Source organism: Zonotrichia albicollis, chromosome 24 (assembly GCF_047830755.1).
Source record: "Zonotrichia albicollis isolate bZonAlb1 chromosome 24, bZonAlb1.hap1, whole genome shotgun sequence".
Lineage (NCBI taxonomy): Eukaryota > Metazoa > Chordata > Aves > Passeriformes > Passerellidae > Zonotrichia > Zonotrichia albicollis.
Window position 1 is genome coordinate 5,251,972 of NC_133842.1, and position 17,437 is coordinate 5,269,408.

General features: G+C 47.0%; 1 protein-coding gene across 1 annotated transcript; it reads right to left on the reverse strand.

Annotated features, from left to right (window-relative positions):
* Positions 1–5,886: 5,886 nt before the first annotated feature.
* On the reverse strand, positions 5,887–6,819 carry LOC141731644 (olfactory receptor 14A16-like). The gene has a single exon (XM_074558058.1). It carries the CDS (start codon positions 6,817–6,819, stop codon positions 5,887–5,889), a length of 933 nt encoding a protein of 310 aa, XP_074414159.1.
* Between the last annotated feature and the right edge of the window lie 10,618 nt (positions 6,820–17,437).

Below are 17,437 nucleotides of genomic sequence, written 5' to 3' on the forward strand. Positions count from 1 at the left end.
CTGATCTCAACCAAACCCAACCAAACCAAACCAAACCGAACCAAACCGAACCCAGCAACTCTGCCGTGGGCCGAGCCCCTTCCCCCATCTGCAGGCCACCTTCCCCGTCAGCCCCCATTCTAACCAAACCAAATCCAACAACTCCCAAACAGGAAAACAAAAGAGGCTACAAAACCCAAACCAGAACAAAGCTGTCCACAGCAATTAAAATCTTACCATCAAGTCCCCTTCTCCAACACAATTAAAACTAAAAACTCCTACAACCTACAACCCATACAAAATAACCCTACAACTAATATTAAAAACAATAAAAAGCCCCAAAGCAGTCATAAAAGCAATCCTAATACAACTCAACCACAACTTCCCCCACAAGTTATCAGCGGATCAGGTGTAAATACTTTCAATACTTCAATCCTCCCTCAACCAAAAAAAAAATATATATATATATATATTAAAAAACCCCAATAAAACCATAAAATTCAGTGAAAAGTTAAATCCCTCCCCCAATAAAGAAGAAAAAACACCTTAATCTTAAAACTAAAATCTTCTTATAAACTATATAGACAAAAACTCTTTTTCTTTATAACACATAAAACTATAAAAAATTCAAATTAATCAAAATATTTCAAATTAATAAAAGAAAAACCTGCATGTTAAATAAATAAATGTTAAAATAACTGCAATTTTACAAAAAGTTTAAACAGGGGGAAAAAAACTGTCATCCAGTATCCCCAAGAGAAGATCTCTATTGTCAGAGATAAAACTAATTTTAAAAGAAAATAATAAAAACATTTAGCTTTAAACAGCTCATCTTTAAAACAATACCCCTTAAGTTGACATGACCCATCAACAAGCTGTAAAAAAGCTTGTAGCAATTAAAAAAATCACAATAACAAAGATCCCCAGACAACTGTTATCCATGACAAAACTAAGAACAAAAAACAACCTATTTTATCCTCTTTTAAAAAAATCTCCATAAACTTAACAAGAAAAACTTCTCCCCACAGTAAACTAAAAAAGTCGATTCTAGAAATAGTGAACTGACTAGAAATGTTTAGTTTAGTTTCTTTACATTTTCAGTAAAATGAAAAAAAGTAAGGAAAAAAAAAGTATTCTAAAAAATTTATTTTAATTCTTAATACCTTTTATTTAATTTTACTTTTAATAAATTTTTATTTATACCCATTTAAATTTTTAAGCCTACTATACCTTTCTTGTAATCCTATCTCGCAACAAGATAAATACATAAATAATTAACCAGCACTAAAACCCAACATACTCATCAGTACATTAATTAAGAAATCTCAAGATTAGAAAGATCTATAATTAATAAACGAAAAGCACTACAGTGTCATAAAAAACATTTTGCCAAAGTTTCTCTGATTTTCTAAAGTTGCCAGTAAAGGCTGTTTTGTTGTTTTGAGTTCCTGAGAATCTCCAGTTCGTATATCTCTAGGGAGTCCAACTCACAGCACACAAGCAATTGTAATTCTTTTTGAATGTCTCCTTGAGAGAATTGTTTGGCATTTAGGGGTCAGGACTTGTCTGTCCTGCTTGGCCCAGCCCAGGCAGGGCTTTCCCAGCCACATTCCACACTCCATTTCCCAGCTGCAGCCGCTGGTGCCTCTGAGTTGTGCTGCCCCAGCCCCAGGGACGCTCTCCTTGTCTGCCCATTCCCCCACGGTCTCTGGGCAGGGATGGCCTCACTGGGGGCTGCTGACATCCTCAGCACCTTGGAGGCTGCTGCTGAATTTTCCTGCTGCAGAGGCTTGTTCAGCCTTCAGCTCTTCAGTGCAGGAATTCAGTGTCCCAGGGCTCATTAGCATTCAGAACACCTTAACAACCAAAGCCTCTGGGAATCATTTGATTTCAGTTTCCTAATCCTTTGTAGTTACTGACAGAGATTTCAAAAGTGCATTCAACTGAATATGTTCTATTATAAAAGACAGTAAGAAAACATTTTTTTAGGTCCTGTTAGATTTTTTTTTTCCCTTGTTAATAGCAATCTCCAATTGACACTGAATCCAAGTATCACCTCATGCAGTTTGAATAGATATGGAAATCATGATCCTTCATAGCTGACAATCAATCAGACTCTGTCCCTACCCCCACCCCACCATTTCCCCCATTCAAGCCCTGGCACTCAGAGCAGCCTTGTGCAAATCTGAGCTCCCTCCAGCCCAGGCTGCACCTGCAGCTTTCAGCTCCTTGGCTCCAAATCCCACCTGCTTTCCTTGGAGAAGGAGCTGCCCAAGACACAGAGGGATGTTCATTTCCTGTCAGCCAACAAAGCCAAGGGAACACACAGCTCCATCAAATGCAAAAGTCATTCCTCTGCTGGATATTAAATCCACTTTCCACAGCAGACAGTCTCAGAGCAATGGAAAATACCTTCTGTGCCCAGCACAGATCCCAAGGTGCCCCCAAACCCTCCCTGCCCCAATTCTGCCCAGATTTGGTCTTTGCACACACGAGTCACAGGTTGAATTCAGGATCTACCTCCATGCCCAGAGGGAGGAAAAGAGAGAAAGGGGATGAAGAGCTCTCCTGTGCAGAGCCAAGGTCCAAGTGCAGCCCCTGCAGTGGGAACCACAACTCATCAGGTTTGTGTCCTTTGGGTTCAGGGCCTGGTGACACTCAGAGGCACAGAAAGGTTTCTTGTCAACAAACAGAAGTTGGACATTTGAACAGTTTAATAACCATCACAGCTCTTTTCTCAGCTCTCTGGGATGTCCCAGCAGCATCTGACATGTCCCCCATCCCCAAGGAATTTCTGTACAGGAACAGTTTTTGACAAAGACATAATAATAGGGAATTCTGTGTTAAAGACCCTCAGGATGATGTTGACTAATATTTATTTGAACATCAGAAAGATGGGACAACTGCTTGGAGCTCAAACCATGAAATCAGTCAGCTGAGAGGCCCTTGAACATCCAGATAACATCTGGAGGAGAAAATCTGTGAGCAGTTGGAAAGTCAGAGATCCCTCTGGAGATCCCTCTGAAGAGATGTCCTTAGACAGAGCCATTTAAACAGGAGAGATGGAAACACTTGATGGAAAAGAGAGAGATTAAATATTAGGCTGAATATTGGTGACACAAGGTGATGGGAAGATCAGTATATCTTCTCCTGCCATCAGTACACTTCCAAGAAATCCCTGTTCCTGGTGGGAAAACTTTGCCATTTCTTAAAAGTACTCAAATGACCCAGAGAATAAAGATTTGCTTATATATTATGGAACTAACAGGTACTAAAACCTGTGCCCTTTTCCAGGCAGATATCAGTTGTGTGCCCATGAACAGGCAGTGCCACTTGTGCCCTGAGGTGCCCAGCTGGGATTGGATCTCTCTGAGAGCACCTGAGGGAGAGCAGAGCACCTTGCAAGCTGTAGGTCCCTGCCAGCCCTGCAGGACTCCTGTCCCATCAACATCTGCTCTGCTGCAGCCTGAAACAGGCCCAGCATGGTGCCAGGATCATCAGAGAGCTGAGGTGTGTGCTGGAATTCAATGCCCAACCTTGCTCATTCTGTGATTCTCTGGAACCAGCCATGGAAGTAGTTGTTTGAGCCTGGGGACAATGGAATCAAGGGGCCCCTTTGTGACCCTGCGGGGCCTTGTAGAACCAAGGGGCCATTGGGCCACTGTGGAACAAAGGAGATCCTTGGGAGAGCCTGGGGACAATGGAATCAAGGGGCCATTGCTCTATTTCAAGGACTATGGGAACTAAGAGAACAATTGTGATAGTCTGGTGCCCCATGAAACCAAGGGTCCCTGGTGACACTACAGGATCAGTGTGACACTGCAGCACCAAGGAATTCCTTGTGGCACTCTGAGGCCTCATGGAACCAAGAGGCCACTGTGACCCTGCAGGGCCTTGTGGAACCATGCAGAGCATTGCAACAGAGAAGGACCTGGTGTCAGGATGGGGCCATTGTGACACTGCAGGGCCCCATGGAACCAAGGGGCCAGTGCTGCTCCTCAGAGACTCATGGAATGAAGGAAAGATGTTTGACACTGTGGTGCTCCTTGGGACCAGGAGGCCATGGTGACACTGTAGAACCAAGTAGAGCATTGCTGCACTGCCAGACCTCATGGAACCAAGGACCATTGTGACACTGCAAGGCCTTGGGGGACCAAGGGCCATTGTGACACTGCAGGGCCCAAGGAGCCAAAGGACTTTGTGACACCAAGGGGTCCCATGGAGCCAAAGAGACATTGCCACACTGGGAGGCCTCATGGAAACATGGAGATCATTGGGACACTCTGGGGCCTTATGGAACCATGGTGACACCAAGTTGCCTGGGAGTGTTGATCTGCTGGAGGGTAGAAGGGCTCTGCAGAGGACCCTGGACAGGTCGGATCCAGGGCCCAAATCCAGCAAGGTGAGGTTTAACAAGTCCAAGTGTCGGGTCCTGCACTTTGGCCACAACAATCCCTGCAGCACTACAGGCTGGGGATAGAGTGGCTGGAGAGCAGCCAGGCAGAAAGGTACCTGCAGGGACTGATGGACAGCAGGCTGGACATGAGCCAGCAGTGTGCCCAGGTGGCGAACAAGGCCAATGGCTCCTGGTCTGGATCAGAAATGGTGTAGCCAGTAGGAGCAGGGCAGGGATTCCTCCCCTGTGCTCAGCCCTGGTTGGACAGTGCCTTGAGTGTTGTGTCCAGTTCTAAGCCCCCTGTGGTGAGAAAAAGGAAGACATTTGTAGCAGGGAAAAGTAAAGAAAGCAAAGGTAAAGGCAAGGAAATGCTCAGGGCAGTTTGGGAGTGGCTGACAGGCAGCCCTGGCTCTGAGCAACAGCATCTGCAGTGGGACAGGAAACTCCCAGCTGATGGGAACAAACTTTCTGGCTGACTGCAGAGGCCAGGACAAAGCTGAGTGGTTTCCCTGGTGTCCCCCAGCCCTTGCTGGCCCCAGGGGCTGATGGCATTTGTGCTCCCTCAGGTTCATGTCCCCACCCCAACAGCATGGGGATGCTGCCCCTGCTGTGTGCAATGCAAACAGGGGCTGCTGAGCCAGTGCTGCTGTGTCTGTGCCTGCAAGGATGGGGCACCTGTGTGAGCTGGGGAGAGGCCAGGGCTGCAGAGGGGGGATGTTGTTGGCAGCTCCATGAGGACGCTCTGGGACGCTGCCCTGGGCTGTCCAGTGCACTGGGGATGGATCAGCCCCTGCTCTGCTGTTCCTTCCCATCTCACCCAGGGTCCTTGCAGAGCCTCAGCCATGCTGTTTGCCCCCAGCCTGCCCATGGCCAGCCTGGGGCTGCTCACGGGGCTTTTCTGTGCTGAGCATTGGCCTGGGCGTGTTCTTGAGAGAGCCTGGGCAAGGAGCCTGGAGCCCCCAGGCCCTGGGCTGAGGTGTCAGCGCTGCCCCAGCAGTGCCCATGGCCTGTCCCTGCTGCAGCCCCGGCACTGCCACCCCCAGGGCTGTGCCCGGCCCCGAGAGCACTCAGGCCCTGCAGCAACACCAGGACCACCAGGGCAGTGGGGCAGGGCCATGGCAGCAGCACTGGCAACACCAAGTGCTGCTGCTGCTGGGCACAGCTGCTGGGCCAGCACTGATCTGCCCCCAGCTCTGCACACAGACATTGTTGCTGCAGCTCCAGAGAAGGCAACAAAAGGACAGAAAAGTTCTGCATTTTTCTGCTGAAAACTTTGTTGGGAGAGATCATCATTTCATTTAAAGGCACCAAGAAGACAGCCCCTCATTGACACAGTCTTTGGTTACAGGGATAGTAGAGAGGAACAAAATGACCAATGGAACAAACAATGAAATTTCTTTTTGGACAATAAGAAAAAAGTAAAACAAAGGTAATGAAATTCTAAAATGAAACCAAGAGAAGTATCAAAGATTACTTTTATTACAAGTGATTTGCAAGTACTGGCCAACAGGTTAATGTTCCTGGAAGCATCCAGTCATCAGTCTCCACACTGCAGCCTTGAGCTCCTGGTTCCTCAGGCTGTAGATGAGGGGGTTCAGGGCTGGAGGCACCACTGAGTACAGAACTGACAGGGCCACATCCAGGGATGGGGAGGACATGGAGGGGGGCTTCAGGTAGGCAAATGTGCCAGTGCTATAGAACAGAGAGACCACAGCCAGGTGAGGGAGGCAGGTGGAAAAGGCTTTGTGCCGTCCCTGCTCAGAGGGGATCCTCAGCACGGCCCTGAAGATCTGCACATAGGAGAAAACAACGAACACAAAACAACCAAATGATAAACAGGCACTAACAGCAAGCAGCCCAAATTCCCTAAGGTAAGATTTGGAGCAGGAGAGTTTGAGGATCTGTGGGATTTCACAGAAGATCTGGCCCAGGGCATTGCCATGGCACAGGGGCAGGGAAAATGTATTGGCCGTGTGCACGAGAGCATTGAGAAAGGCACTGGCCCAGGCAGCTGCTGCCATGTGGGCACAAGCTCTGCTGCCCAGGAGGGTCCCGTAGTGCAGGGGTTTGCAGATGGACACATAGCGGTCGTAGCACATGATGGTCAGGAGGCAAATCTCTGTTGCAAGAAAAAATAAAATCAGAAAGGCTTGGGCAGCACATCCTGAGTAGGAGATGTCCCTGGTGTCCCAGAGGGAATTGTGCATGGCTTTGGGGACAGTGGTGCAGATGGAGCCCAGGTCGCTGAGGGCCAGGTTGAGCAGGAAGAAGAACATGGGCATGTGCAGGTGGTGGCTGCAGGCTACGGCGCTGATGATGAGGCCGTTGGCCAGGAGGGCAGCCAGGGAGATGCCCAGCAAGAGGCAGAAGTGCAGGAGCTGCAGCTGCCGCGTGTCTGCCAATGCCAGCAGAATGAAGCGGCTGATGGAGCTGCTGTTGGACATTTACACTATCTTGGCATGGGAATCTGTAAGAAAAATAATGATGGAATAGTTGCACTTAGAGAGGACTTTATATATCCCAGCACAGCTTGGGGGCACTTTCCCCCCACTGCCTGCCCAGGGCTCTGCTGCCTGGAGCTGTCCTTGCCAGCAGCTGCTTCCCCTGTGCCCAGGGATGGGCCCTGCCAGTGCTGCCAGAGCCCAGCCCAGCCCTGGGGGCTCAGCTCTGCCCTGCAGACCGGTCCCAGCTCAGGCACTGCCCAGGGGCAGCTCTGGATCTGCAGGCTCTGATGGCAACGTCAGAGCAACCCTGAGGAGGTTGGAAAAGTGACACTGATGCTGCCTGGGAGGGGCCCTGTGCTGATTTCTGTCACTGCCTGATTTGTTTAGATCAGAGATAATTTCTTTTTTTTTTTTTATTTGCCTCAAGCTGAACTAAAATGAATATCTACGGTCAATTTCCCATTCAGGTAACCCAAAACAATAGATTAAAAATGCAGGACTTCCCCTTTCCTGTTGCCCCTGCCTTGCTATGCTCCCTGTATAATCTACTTGAAAATGTTCTGCAGGTACATGCCGGGATGAGAGCAGTCCTGGACAATGCAGCATCATCACCACACAAGGAGAACACTTCCAAGCCTTTCTAGCTCTCTCCTCCCACCCAGATCTTGTCCCCCAGTGCTGGGAGCAGCTGCCGGGGCCGGCTGAGAGCTGTCCCTGGCAGGCAGCAGAGTCCCTGCCCCAGCACAGTGCCCTGGGCTGCAGGACCCTGCTCTGCAGGACAGCCCTGGGCACCCCTGGCTGCTCTGCACAAGAGACAATCAGAGAATGTACTCACAGGGTCTGTAGGCATTGGGATGTTCCAGCTTCAGGAGATGGCTCCAGGAGCTGCATCTGCATTGTCCTGCAGCCAGAGGTTCCTGTGCCAAGGGTTGGCAGTGATTCTGCCCCAGGCACTTCTCAGCACCTTCCCAGCCCTGACTGATTGAAGCTCTCTGTGCCTCTGTGCTGTGCCCAGCGTGGCTGCAGGCAGTGCCCCAGCCCTGCTGGGCTGGCAGAAGAGCTGCTCATCAAGAGAAATGTGCTTTTGAAGCTCTTCTTGGTTACCAGGAGCTGCCTCTGTGCCAGGAGCCCAGCCCAGCTCAGCAGCACAGACACAGCACAAGGACTTTAATGAGCCTCTGGGGCTTTGTGCTGAGGCCCTGAACATCAGTCCCTGAGAGGGAGCTGAAGAAACCTCTCCAGAACTCCAAGTCAGAATCCAACTCCAAAGTTTCTTGGACTTTTAATGGGTCCCACTGAGGAACACCACTGAGAAAGTGTCCCCAGGCCCCAGGCAGAGCAGAGAACTGGAGGCAGTGATGACAGGTGGGGACAAAGAGAAGCCAAGTCTTGGTGCCCTAGGGCACAGCAGGGTCTGTGCCACCAAGGGCTGGGAGGAGACACCTTGTTCTGAGGCTCTGGGGCCTCCTGGCACAGCCCCAGCCAGGCTGGGCACTGTCAGCCCCTTGTCCTGCCCTCAGCATCCCCCCCTAGCCCACATTCCAGTGGCCTCAAGGATCTGCTGGAAGGAGTCCCTGGGGAGCCTTGCTCAGGAATGGCTCTGGGGGCTCCTTAAAGCTCCCTGCAGGGACTGCAGGTGTTTCAAAGGACTTGGGGTTTGCCTTTAGCCTTGGAGTCTCTGAGAGGTTTGTGCAATCATGGCCTCCAATTATCTGCTGTAATTAGTCCCTTGAGAGGCTTTGTCAGTAACAACACTCAGAGGGGCTCATTAATGCTTCAAGGTACTTCATTTATTTAAAGGTACTTGGTGTTTCCCTTTTGATACAGACTCTGTGAGAGGTTTGTGCAATCATGGCCCAAATTTTCTGCTTTAACAAGTCCCTTGAGAGCATTGTACTGGCAATCAGTGGGGCTCATTAATGGCTTTAGATACTCAAGGTTTTTAAGATACTTTATGTATTTAAGAATACTTTTAGGTACTTTTAAGGTACTTTTCTTTCCCACACTGAGTGTCTGAGAGGTTTTTGTGCCTTCTGGACCTCCAGTTCTCTCCTCCAAGGAGTCCATGAGGAGCCTGTGCTGGGTGTCTTCCTTCTTTCTGTTTTACAATAAAGACAGAACTGAAAGAATTTTGTAAGACTTCTAAAAGCATCCAAACATGGGATAATTAAAAATACAGCAACAACCACTAAGAGAATTAAATGTCCTGTTTTAGCTAGACATCATCCGATCCTTTTGTCCCTTGGATTAGAAGATTTTATTGAACCAGTCTTTGTTTTCCACTGGAAGATTCTTGAACCCTTCCTTCAGTACCTGAATGCTCTTGTGGATTGACTTGCTGTGGCTGGAGAGGTTCATGCAACATATGCCCTTAGAGTTTACACTGCCATGTTTCCCAGTCCGAGCTGGCAGCCAGGTCAGAGGACGCTGTGCTGGCAGAAGGCTCTGCCCGCAGCTCACTGGGCCTGGATTTGTGCTCGGCCGTGCCTTCGGGTGCAGGGCCACTGGTCTTTTCGTGCTGAAGGTGCAGGAACCTCCACAGTGTCTGCAGAAGGACGGGCAGGAAGAGAGGGATGTTCCATGGTCTGCTCCAAGTGCAGGATCTGGCCAAGCAGTGGCAGCAGGCCTGGTCCAGGAGGGATGGTAGCAGGTACCTGCGCTGCTTGGTGGAAGCGGCCATGGGTGGGATCCTGCTCTTGAGTCTGGTCCTTGGCCGCATCTGGCAAAGAGTGAGCGCAGCCAGAGCTGAGGGGCTGCTGGAGAGCCTGGAGAACACAGCCCAGCCCTGCGCTCCCAAGGCAGGGACAGCCCCGGGAGTCCAGGGGACGGAGTACGGCTATTGGGGGGAGGGGTGTTGGAAAAGAAATGAAATTTAGCAAAATGTTTTATTATAGTTCAGTTATGAATTTTGTGTGAATTGGTTTGTTAAAAAAAATAGTTTTGTAGCCGTTGATATTATGTGTTGAGTTATGTGTAACCTCGGCAGGTGGCCTTAGAAACTTAATAAACATTAAGCCAGGGTAGGAGAGTAACAAGACTAACCGGTTTGGGGGATAGCATACAATAGGACAAGCAAAAGATTTATGATTTTGCTCGTGAACTAGGGAATGTATTACAAGGGTCCGTAGTTTGGCAAAGGGCCACTGTTTCTTGGAGACTTTGTTATGAATTGCATGTATATAAAAGGAAACCACCCTTGTGTGAATTTCGAGGTTCTGATTTTGGGACATTAGTCCGCAGGCCCCCGGGCCCTTCAATAAAGCGCCGCACAAAACTTATCCGAGTTCTGTGTCCTTTATCAATCGGGCAACAGTTTTCTGGTGACCGCGGCAGGACTCCGAGGGTAGCTGGGGCGGCTTGCATCTCGATATACTCCAAGCCGGTGCCGAGCATTTCTCGGAGGAGTCATCGGTCGTGCCCGGCTCCCCCGCGCCTGTCGGACGACTGCATAAGGTAAGCCCAAAGGCGCTTTATATTGGGAAAAGGTGATAATTGGATTTGGTTTGGTGGTTAATGGAAAAAAAAGCCTAGGCTCCGGCCATAAGACGTCTAAGGGACGCAGGTCCGGAATTCGCCTCCTATTGTTTTTTTCTTGGGGAAGGACGGCGAAAAGGTATATTGGTTTATTGGGACTAAAGGTGGAATTAAAAATTAAAGGCTGTAATATGATGTCTTTTAAAACTTTTAAAACTTTAGTGCAGGCCAATGGAAAAATACCTGGAAATATGCCATTAGGTTGTATATTGAAAAGGTGGAAAGGAGAAGGCTATTCTCAAGAATTAGATAAGAACAAAATTATAGATTACTGTAACTGTTGGTGGCCTGAATATGAGATTGGGGAAGCGGGATGGCCGGTGAATGGTACACTGGAATTGGGGATAATGGAACCTTTGATGCAATTTTTAAGAAGGAATGAGAAATGGGATGAAATACCATATCTAGATTTGTTTTTCGTTTTATATCGGAAAGAAGAATGGCAAAAGGAGTGTGGTATTTTGGTTTTACAGATGAATGATGAGAGCGGGTGTGTTGGATGTAAAGAAAGAAAGGAGCGTGATTTGTATCCCCCGACTGAGGAAGATTTGTCCTATTGTGTAGCACCTCCGAGGGGTCTGGTTGTTCCAAATGTACCTTTTGCTCCCCCTGCTGACATAACTATAAAAATGGGGTCTAGCGAGAGTGATAGTGATGGTGAAAAGAGTGAAAGTGTTAAAAGGACTCCGTTAGCAGAGCGGACTCGCCAAGGAAGGAAGGGGCAGAAGGGACCACAGTTAATTGCACCGTTAAGGGAAGCTGTGGGACCACAGGGAGAAAGGATACTTATAAAGGTGCCTTTCTCTCCAGGGGACTTGGTAATATGGAAACAATCGGCTGGGAGTTACCGGGAGGACCCTGAAAGGGTGGCAAGGGTGGTTAAAATGGTGATAAAAACTCAGAATCCGGACTGGAATGATTTACAGGTATTATTGGGTACTATAATGGATTCCACAGAAAAGGAAATGGTTATTAAAGCCATGAGAGAAAAGGCTTGTGAGGAGATTAGGTTGCGACAACTAAATGAAACAGTTGATGAATTGGTGCCAAGTGAGGAACCCAGGTGGGATCCAAACTCTACGGGAGGAATAAGGGCTGTAAAACGATATCAGGAATTGTTGGTGGAAGGAATTAGAACAGGAATACCTAAGACTATGAATTGGTCTAAGTTGTATTCAGTCAAGCAGGACAAGAATGAGTCTCCGTCTGCCTTTTTGGAACGATTAAAAGACATGGCTTGGAAGTTTACTAATTTAGATGTAGAAGATCAATCAGGGAAACTTCAATTGGAATTATTGTTTTTAGGGCAATCACAAGAGGATATTAGGAAAAAGTTACAAAAGCTGGAAGGGGAGGATACTTGGAATTTGGATAAAATGTTGGAGGTAGCATGGAAGGTATACAACAACAGGGAAAAAGAAACTGCAAAAAGACAACAAGCTAGTATTCTGGCTGTAATGCAACAGACAGGGACAGGAGGAAAATTCATTAGGGGACGAGGTCGGGGAGGAGCTAATTGTGGACAGAGGGGGATGATGAGAGGTCGGGGAGGATTTGGGTTTGCACCTAACACGGGGAGGTTGGATCCAAACCAGTGTGCATTTTGCCAACAATTGGGGCACTGGAAAAATGAATGCCCGGTTAGAGGGGGTAATATGGGATTAGTAGGGAATACTCATGTGGGAGGATTTATGGGAGGACCAGCAGAGACTGCTCAAGCACTAGTTTTGGGAAATTATCAGAATCAAAGCTGACTAGACCAAGGTTTAAGGGTAGTTTTAGAGATAAATGGGAAAGGTCAGGAATTTATGGTAGACACTGGAGCTACATATTCTGCACTTAATAGACTATTGGGGCCTTTGAGTGACACAACTGTACAGGTGGTGGGGGCAACAGGGAAGCTAGAGGAACAACCATTTTTACAACCTTTAAATCTTAGGTTTGGGGGGAAGGAATTAGATCATCAATTTTTGTATATGCCAAATTGCCCCACACCCCTTCTTGGCAGAGACCTATTGTCCCAGCTTAATGTGAAAATAATATTTGAAGGGGGAAGGGTGAAATTGGAGATACCTGAGGAACAAATAGCAGGCATTTTTGTGATTAAGGAAGTGGATGCCTCTCCTATTCCAGAAGAAATTGAGCAGGCTGTAATACCCTGGGTGTGGGAGTCAGGGGTCCCCGGAAAATCTAAAGCTGCCCAGCCAGTAAAGGTGGAACTAAAGGAAGGGGCCCGACCAGTGAGGGTAAAGCAATACCCCGTGAAGCTTGAGGCAAGGAGGGGAGTAGCCCCGTTAATTAAACAATTTTTGGTTCAAGGAATATTACAGGAATGCGAATTGGAGTATAATACTCCAATTTTTCCAGTGAAAAAGCCTAATGGTAAATATCGTTTGGTACAGGACTTGAGAGCTATTAATGAAATAGTTAAGGACATACATCCAGTTGTTGCTAATCCTTACACATTGTTAACATCTGTATCGGAGGAGTTTAAATGATTTTCTGTGATTGATCTTAAAGATGCTTTCTTCTGCATCCCACTGGCAGTAGAGAGTAGGAAATATTTTGCCTTCCAGTGGGAGAGTCCTGATTCTGGGAGAAAGAGGCAGCTTACGTGGACCAGACTCCCACAAGTGTTTAAGCTCAGCCCCACTATTTTTGGAAATCAACTGGCCAAGGAGCTGGAGGAATGGAAGACAACCCAGGTAACAATATCTCCATCCTTGTATGTAGTCCTGCAGTATGTGAACGACATTTTTCTGCCACTAAGGAAAGGGACATGTGTGTGGAATTAACAATTAAATTACTTAATATGCTTGGCCAAGCAGGGTATAGGGTCTCTAATGAAAAGGCTCAATTGATCAAAAACAGCGTTATTTATCTCGGTTGTGAGATCACACAAGGGCAGAGACGTTTGCGAGTAAACCGAATAGAGGCAATATGTGCTATTCCTTTGCCTCGTAACCATCAAGAATTGAGATCTTTTCTAGGAGTGGTGGGATGGTGTCAACTGTGGATCATGAATTTCGGTCTCCTAGCCAAGCCACTGTATGAGGCCTTGAAGCAGCATCGGTTGGAATGGATGACACAACAAAAGAAGGCCTTCCAGGAATTGAAGCAGGCACTAAAAGAGGCCCCAGCCCTAGGACTCCCTGACCTGACCAAGGAATTCCAGTTGTATGTGAATGAGAGGCAAAAACTGGCATTGGGGGTCCTCACCCAGAAGGTGGGATCATGGAAGAGGCCAGTAGGATACTTCTCTAAACAACTGGATGCGGTAAGTTCCGGGTGGCCCTCGTGTTTACGAGCCGTGGCGGCAACAATAATCCTTATTCAGGAGGCCCAGAAATTGACTTTGGGGGCAAAATGAAAGTGTTTGTTCCCCATATGGTCATGGCTGTTTTGGAGCAAAAGGGGGGTCACTGGCTATCATCAAGTCGAATATTGCAATACCAGGCTATCCTGAGAGAGCAGGATGATATTGAAATAAAGACTACTAACCATGTTAATCCAGCAGAGTTTTTACGCAGTGACCAGGAGGCTGGGGGACTGGTGCACGATTGCGTGGAGGTAATTGAACAAGTGTATGCCAGCAGACCCGACCTAAAGGATGAACCATTGGAAGACCCTGAATGGGAACTATACACTGATGGATCCAGTTTTGTCGAGAATGGGACTCGCTATGCTGGGTATGCAGTGGTAACATCGGATCAGGTAATAGAAGCAAAGGCTTTGTTACCTGGAACTTCGGCCCAGAAGGCAGAGGTGATTGGACTCACCAGAGCTCTGTACTTGAGCAAGGACAAAAGGGTTAATATCTGGACAGATTCTAAATATGCCTTTAGTGTGGTTCATGTGCATGGGGCGTTATGGAAAGAAAGGGGGCTTTTGAATTCACAGGGAACCAACATCAAGCACCGGGAGGAAGTGCTACAGCTACTAGATGCAGTACATAGTCCCAAAGCAGTTGCAGTAATGCATGTTAAAGGACATCAGAATGCGGAAGGAGAAGTTTACAGAGGAAATCGATTTGCTGATGTTACAGCACGGCAAGTGGCACGGGAAGTATGGACTCAAATGGCATTGGTACCGGTAAGAACAAATCCAGCTACCCCATACCTGAATCAGGAGCCCAAATATTCAATAGAAGATGGAAAACTAATAAACTTGCTAGGGGCACAAAGGAATCAGCTCGGGTGATATTTTACACCGATGGGACAAATAGTGGTACCTACTCGCATAATGAAATTTATTTTGGAATCAGAACATAATAAATGCCATTGGGGGGCAGAAGCATTGGTAAAATTTTTAAAGAATGAGATAATCTCTAATCAGATGTTAACAATGGCAAAAAGAATTAATGCAATGTGCCCGGTATGTTTGAAAAATAATCCAGTAGTTAGGAGACAAATACAAATGGGAAAGTTGCAAATTGGGCCACAACCAGGAGATTATTGGCAAGTTGATTTTTCTGAATTGCCTAGGGCACAGGGATACAGATACTTGTTAGTGTATGTATGTACGTTTTCAGGGTGGCCAGAAGCTTTTCCGTGTAGAACTAATCAGGCTAAGGAGGTGGTAAAAACCTTGTTAAAGGAAATAATACCAAGATTTGGAGTACCCTTAGGATTGTCGTCAGATAGGGGTCCTCATTTTATAGCCGGGGTAGTGCAGGAATTAGCACGGATGTTAGATATAACCTGGAATTTGCATACTCCCTGGAGACCTCAGTCTAGTGGGCAGGTGGAAAGAATGAATCAAACTTTGAAAGGACAAATCAAAAAGATTTGCCAGGAAGCTAAACTGCACTGGCCTCAGGCTTTGCCTTTGGCCCTACTCAGGATTCGAATTAAACCGAGGGAAAAGGTAGGCGTAAGTCCATATGAGATACTATATGGCAAACCATATCATGCAACTGTATTAAAAGGGGAGGTACATGTGAGTGGGGATCAGGCAATTGCAGAGTATGTTACGTCACTTAATAAGATTTTGAATTCTTTAAGAAATACGTTACAGTGGAATAAACCGCTCACGCTGGAGAACTCTGTCCACGACATCCAGCCTGGCGACCAGGTGTACGTCAAGAAGTGGATTACGGATCCGCTACGGGAATCATGGAGCGGACCCCACCAGGTGATGATGACGACCTACACGGCGGTGAAGGTCCAGGGGATGGATGCTTGGATCCATTACACCAGGGTAAAGAAGGCACCGTTCCAATGGGAAACCCAGATAGTGTCTCCAACCCGGATGATCTTCCGCGCAAAGCCGCCTTCTTAATTATATTGCTGCTAGTAATCATGAGACTGGTACCCGTTCAAGGGTCTATTTTAGTACAGGTTAAAGAAACAAAGGTTACAGCCATGGAAGGGATGGATGTTCAATTAACTTGTGTTATGTTTCACAGCCAGAAAGTTGAGGCCGGTGAAGTTATTGCAATATGGCAACGGGGGGCTGAAAGAAGCCGAGGCAAGATAGAAGTCGGTTGGGATCAGGATAAACAACAAGGAAACATGGTACTGAATCTTACTAAGGTAACCACAAACGATACGGGAGAATATACATGCTTGGTGAAAATACTGGATAGTTTTGATTACAAAAGAGTGAGTATGAGGGTTTTGCCATGGACAGGGGATCGTGCTGAGTGGAAGCAAAATAGGGAACTGACCTGGGACAGAATAGAGGATGGGACCAGTTGGTGGGAGAAGGGAGGCAAAGGTTGTGGGTGGTTGAATGTCACTAATCCTAGAATAGGAAATGCATGGTGGAGGCATGACAGAACGATGTCATCCTCACAGAGACATGGTAGAAGGATAAGACGGGAGGCTAATGATACAATAGAACGAAATGCTGAGCAGGAAAACCTAGTGGCAGGATTAATTAGAGATTTTGGGATCATGCAGAACGTGACTAAAATAACAGCTTGTCTGCCATTACCACAGGCTGCAGGTGAACCAATTCCCTGGGGAATAATACCAGTAACCAAAATGCCTGAATCATTCAAGAATGTTTCATGGTCCTGCCAGTCAGTTCCCAAACAAGTAGAGGTATGGAGGGATTTGTGCATGACCATTCAGGCTATGACTAAAGAGGAATGTGAAATGAAACCCAATCATTATGGTTGGATTCAAAATACCAGGAGGTGTTTGATTGCAACCCCAGTAGATGAGCCATGCAATACAGTACAAATAAGAATGAAATTCCAACGAAATGAGATGAGTTGTCAGAATATCACTCAGAATTTTGACACCTGGAAAAGTTGGAAGACATTATGGGGACCCAGTGTTTTGGAACACTATAATTACCTTGGGGAAGTACAATGGTGCATCCAATGGTCAGGGGTAAAGAATCAGTCACATTATAGGGCCATCATCACGTCTACATCTTCCGGAGAGTTCAGACCGCAGAAGGAGGATTGGAATTGTACTGAGGTTTTTACATGTGATACACCGGAAGACCGAATTGGATTGGTACCAGTGAAAATGGCATTAAAATGGGGATGTGAGTGTAGGGGGTATAATCACACGGTTAGCAGAGAGTCCATGGATGGACCTATAGATTGCAGATATACTACTGTGCACAGTCCTGGAAATCTAGTCTGGGTGTTGGGACACGGACAGTGGACCACACATTTATCTTTGGATGGATCAGTAACACAAATTACCCTAGGGATTCCCACATTGTGTCCATACTGGAAACAGAATAGATTGATTCAAAGGAAAGGACTCAAAAAGAGGGAAGAATCCCTAGAGGAGCAGTGGCATGAACCTGGTGCAGGAGTACAATTTGGGTGGATATTAGAGTCGTTATTCCCTCCAATAGCAACATATCAAAATAGGGAAATGCTCAACAGCTTGTTAGGACAGACAGAAAGATTGGCAGCAGCTACTAAGAAGGGATTTAAAGACCTAAATTTGCAATTGCAAGCTACATCAAGAATGACCTTACAAAACAGAATGGCATTGGACTTGCTACTGTTAGAAGAACATGGAGTTTGTGGTTAACTGAGTAGGAGAGTAGATCATTGCTGTGTACACATTCCAAATGTTACACTTGAAGTGGAGAAAGATATTTCCCAATTGGC

What these genes read in the sequence shown, in the direction of transcription:
- LOC141731644 (XM_074558058.1), bottom strand. Translation starts at nt 6,819, where the DNA reads ATGTCCAACAGCAGCTCCATCAGCCGCTTCATTCTGCTGGCATTGGCA.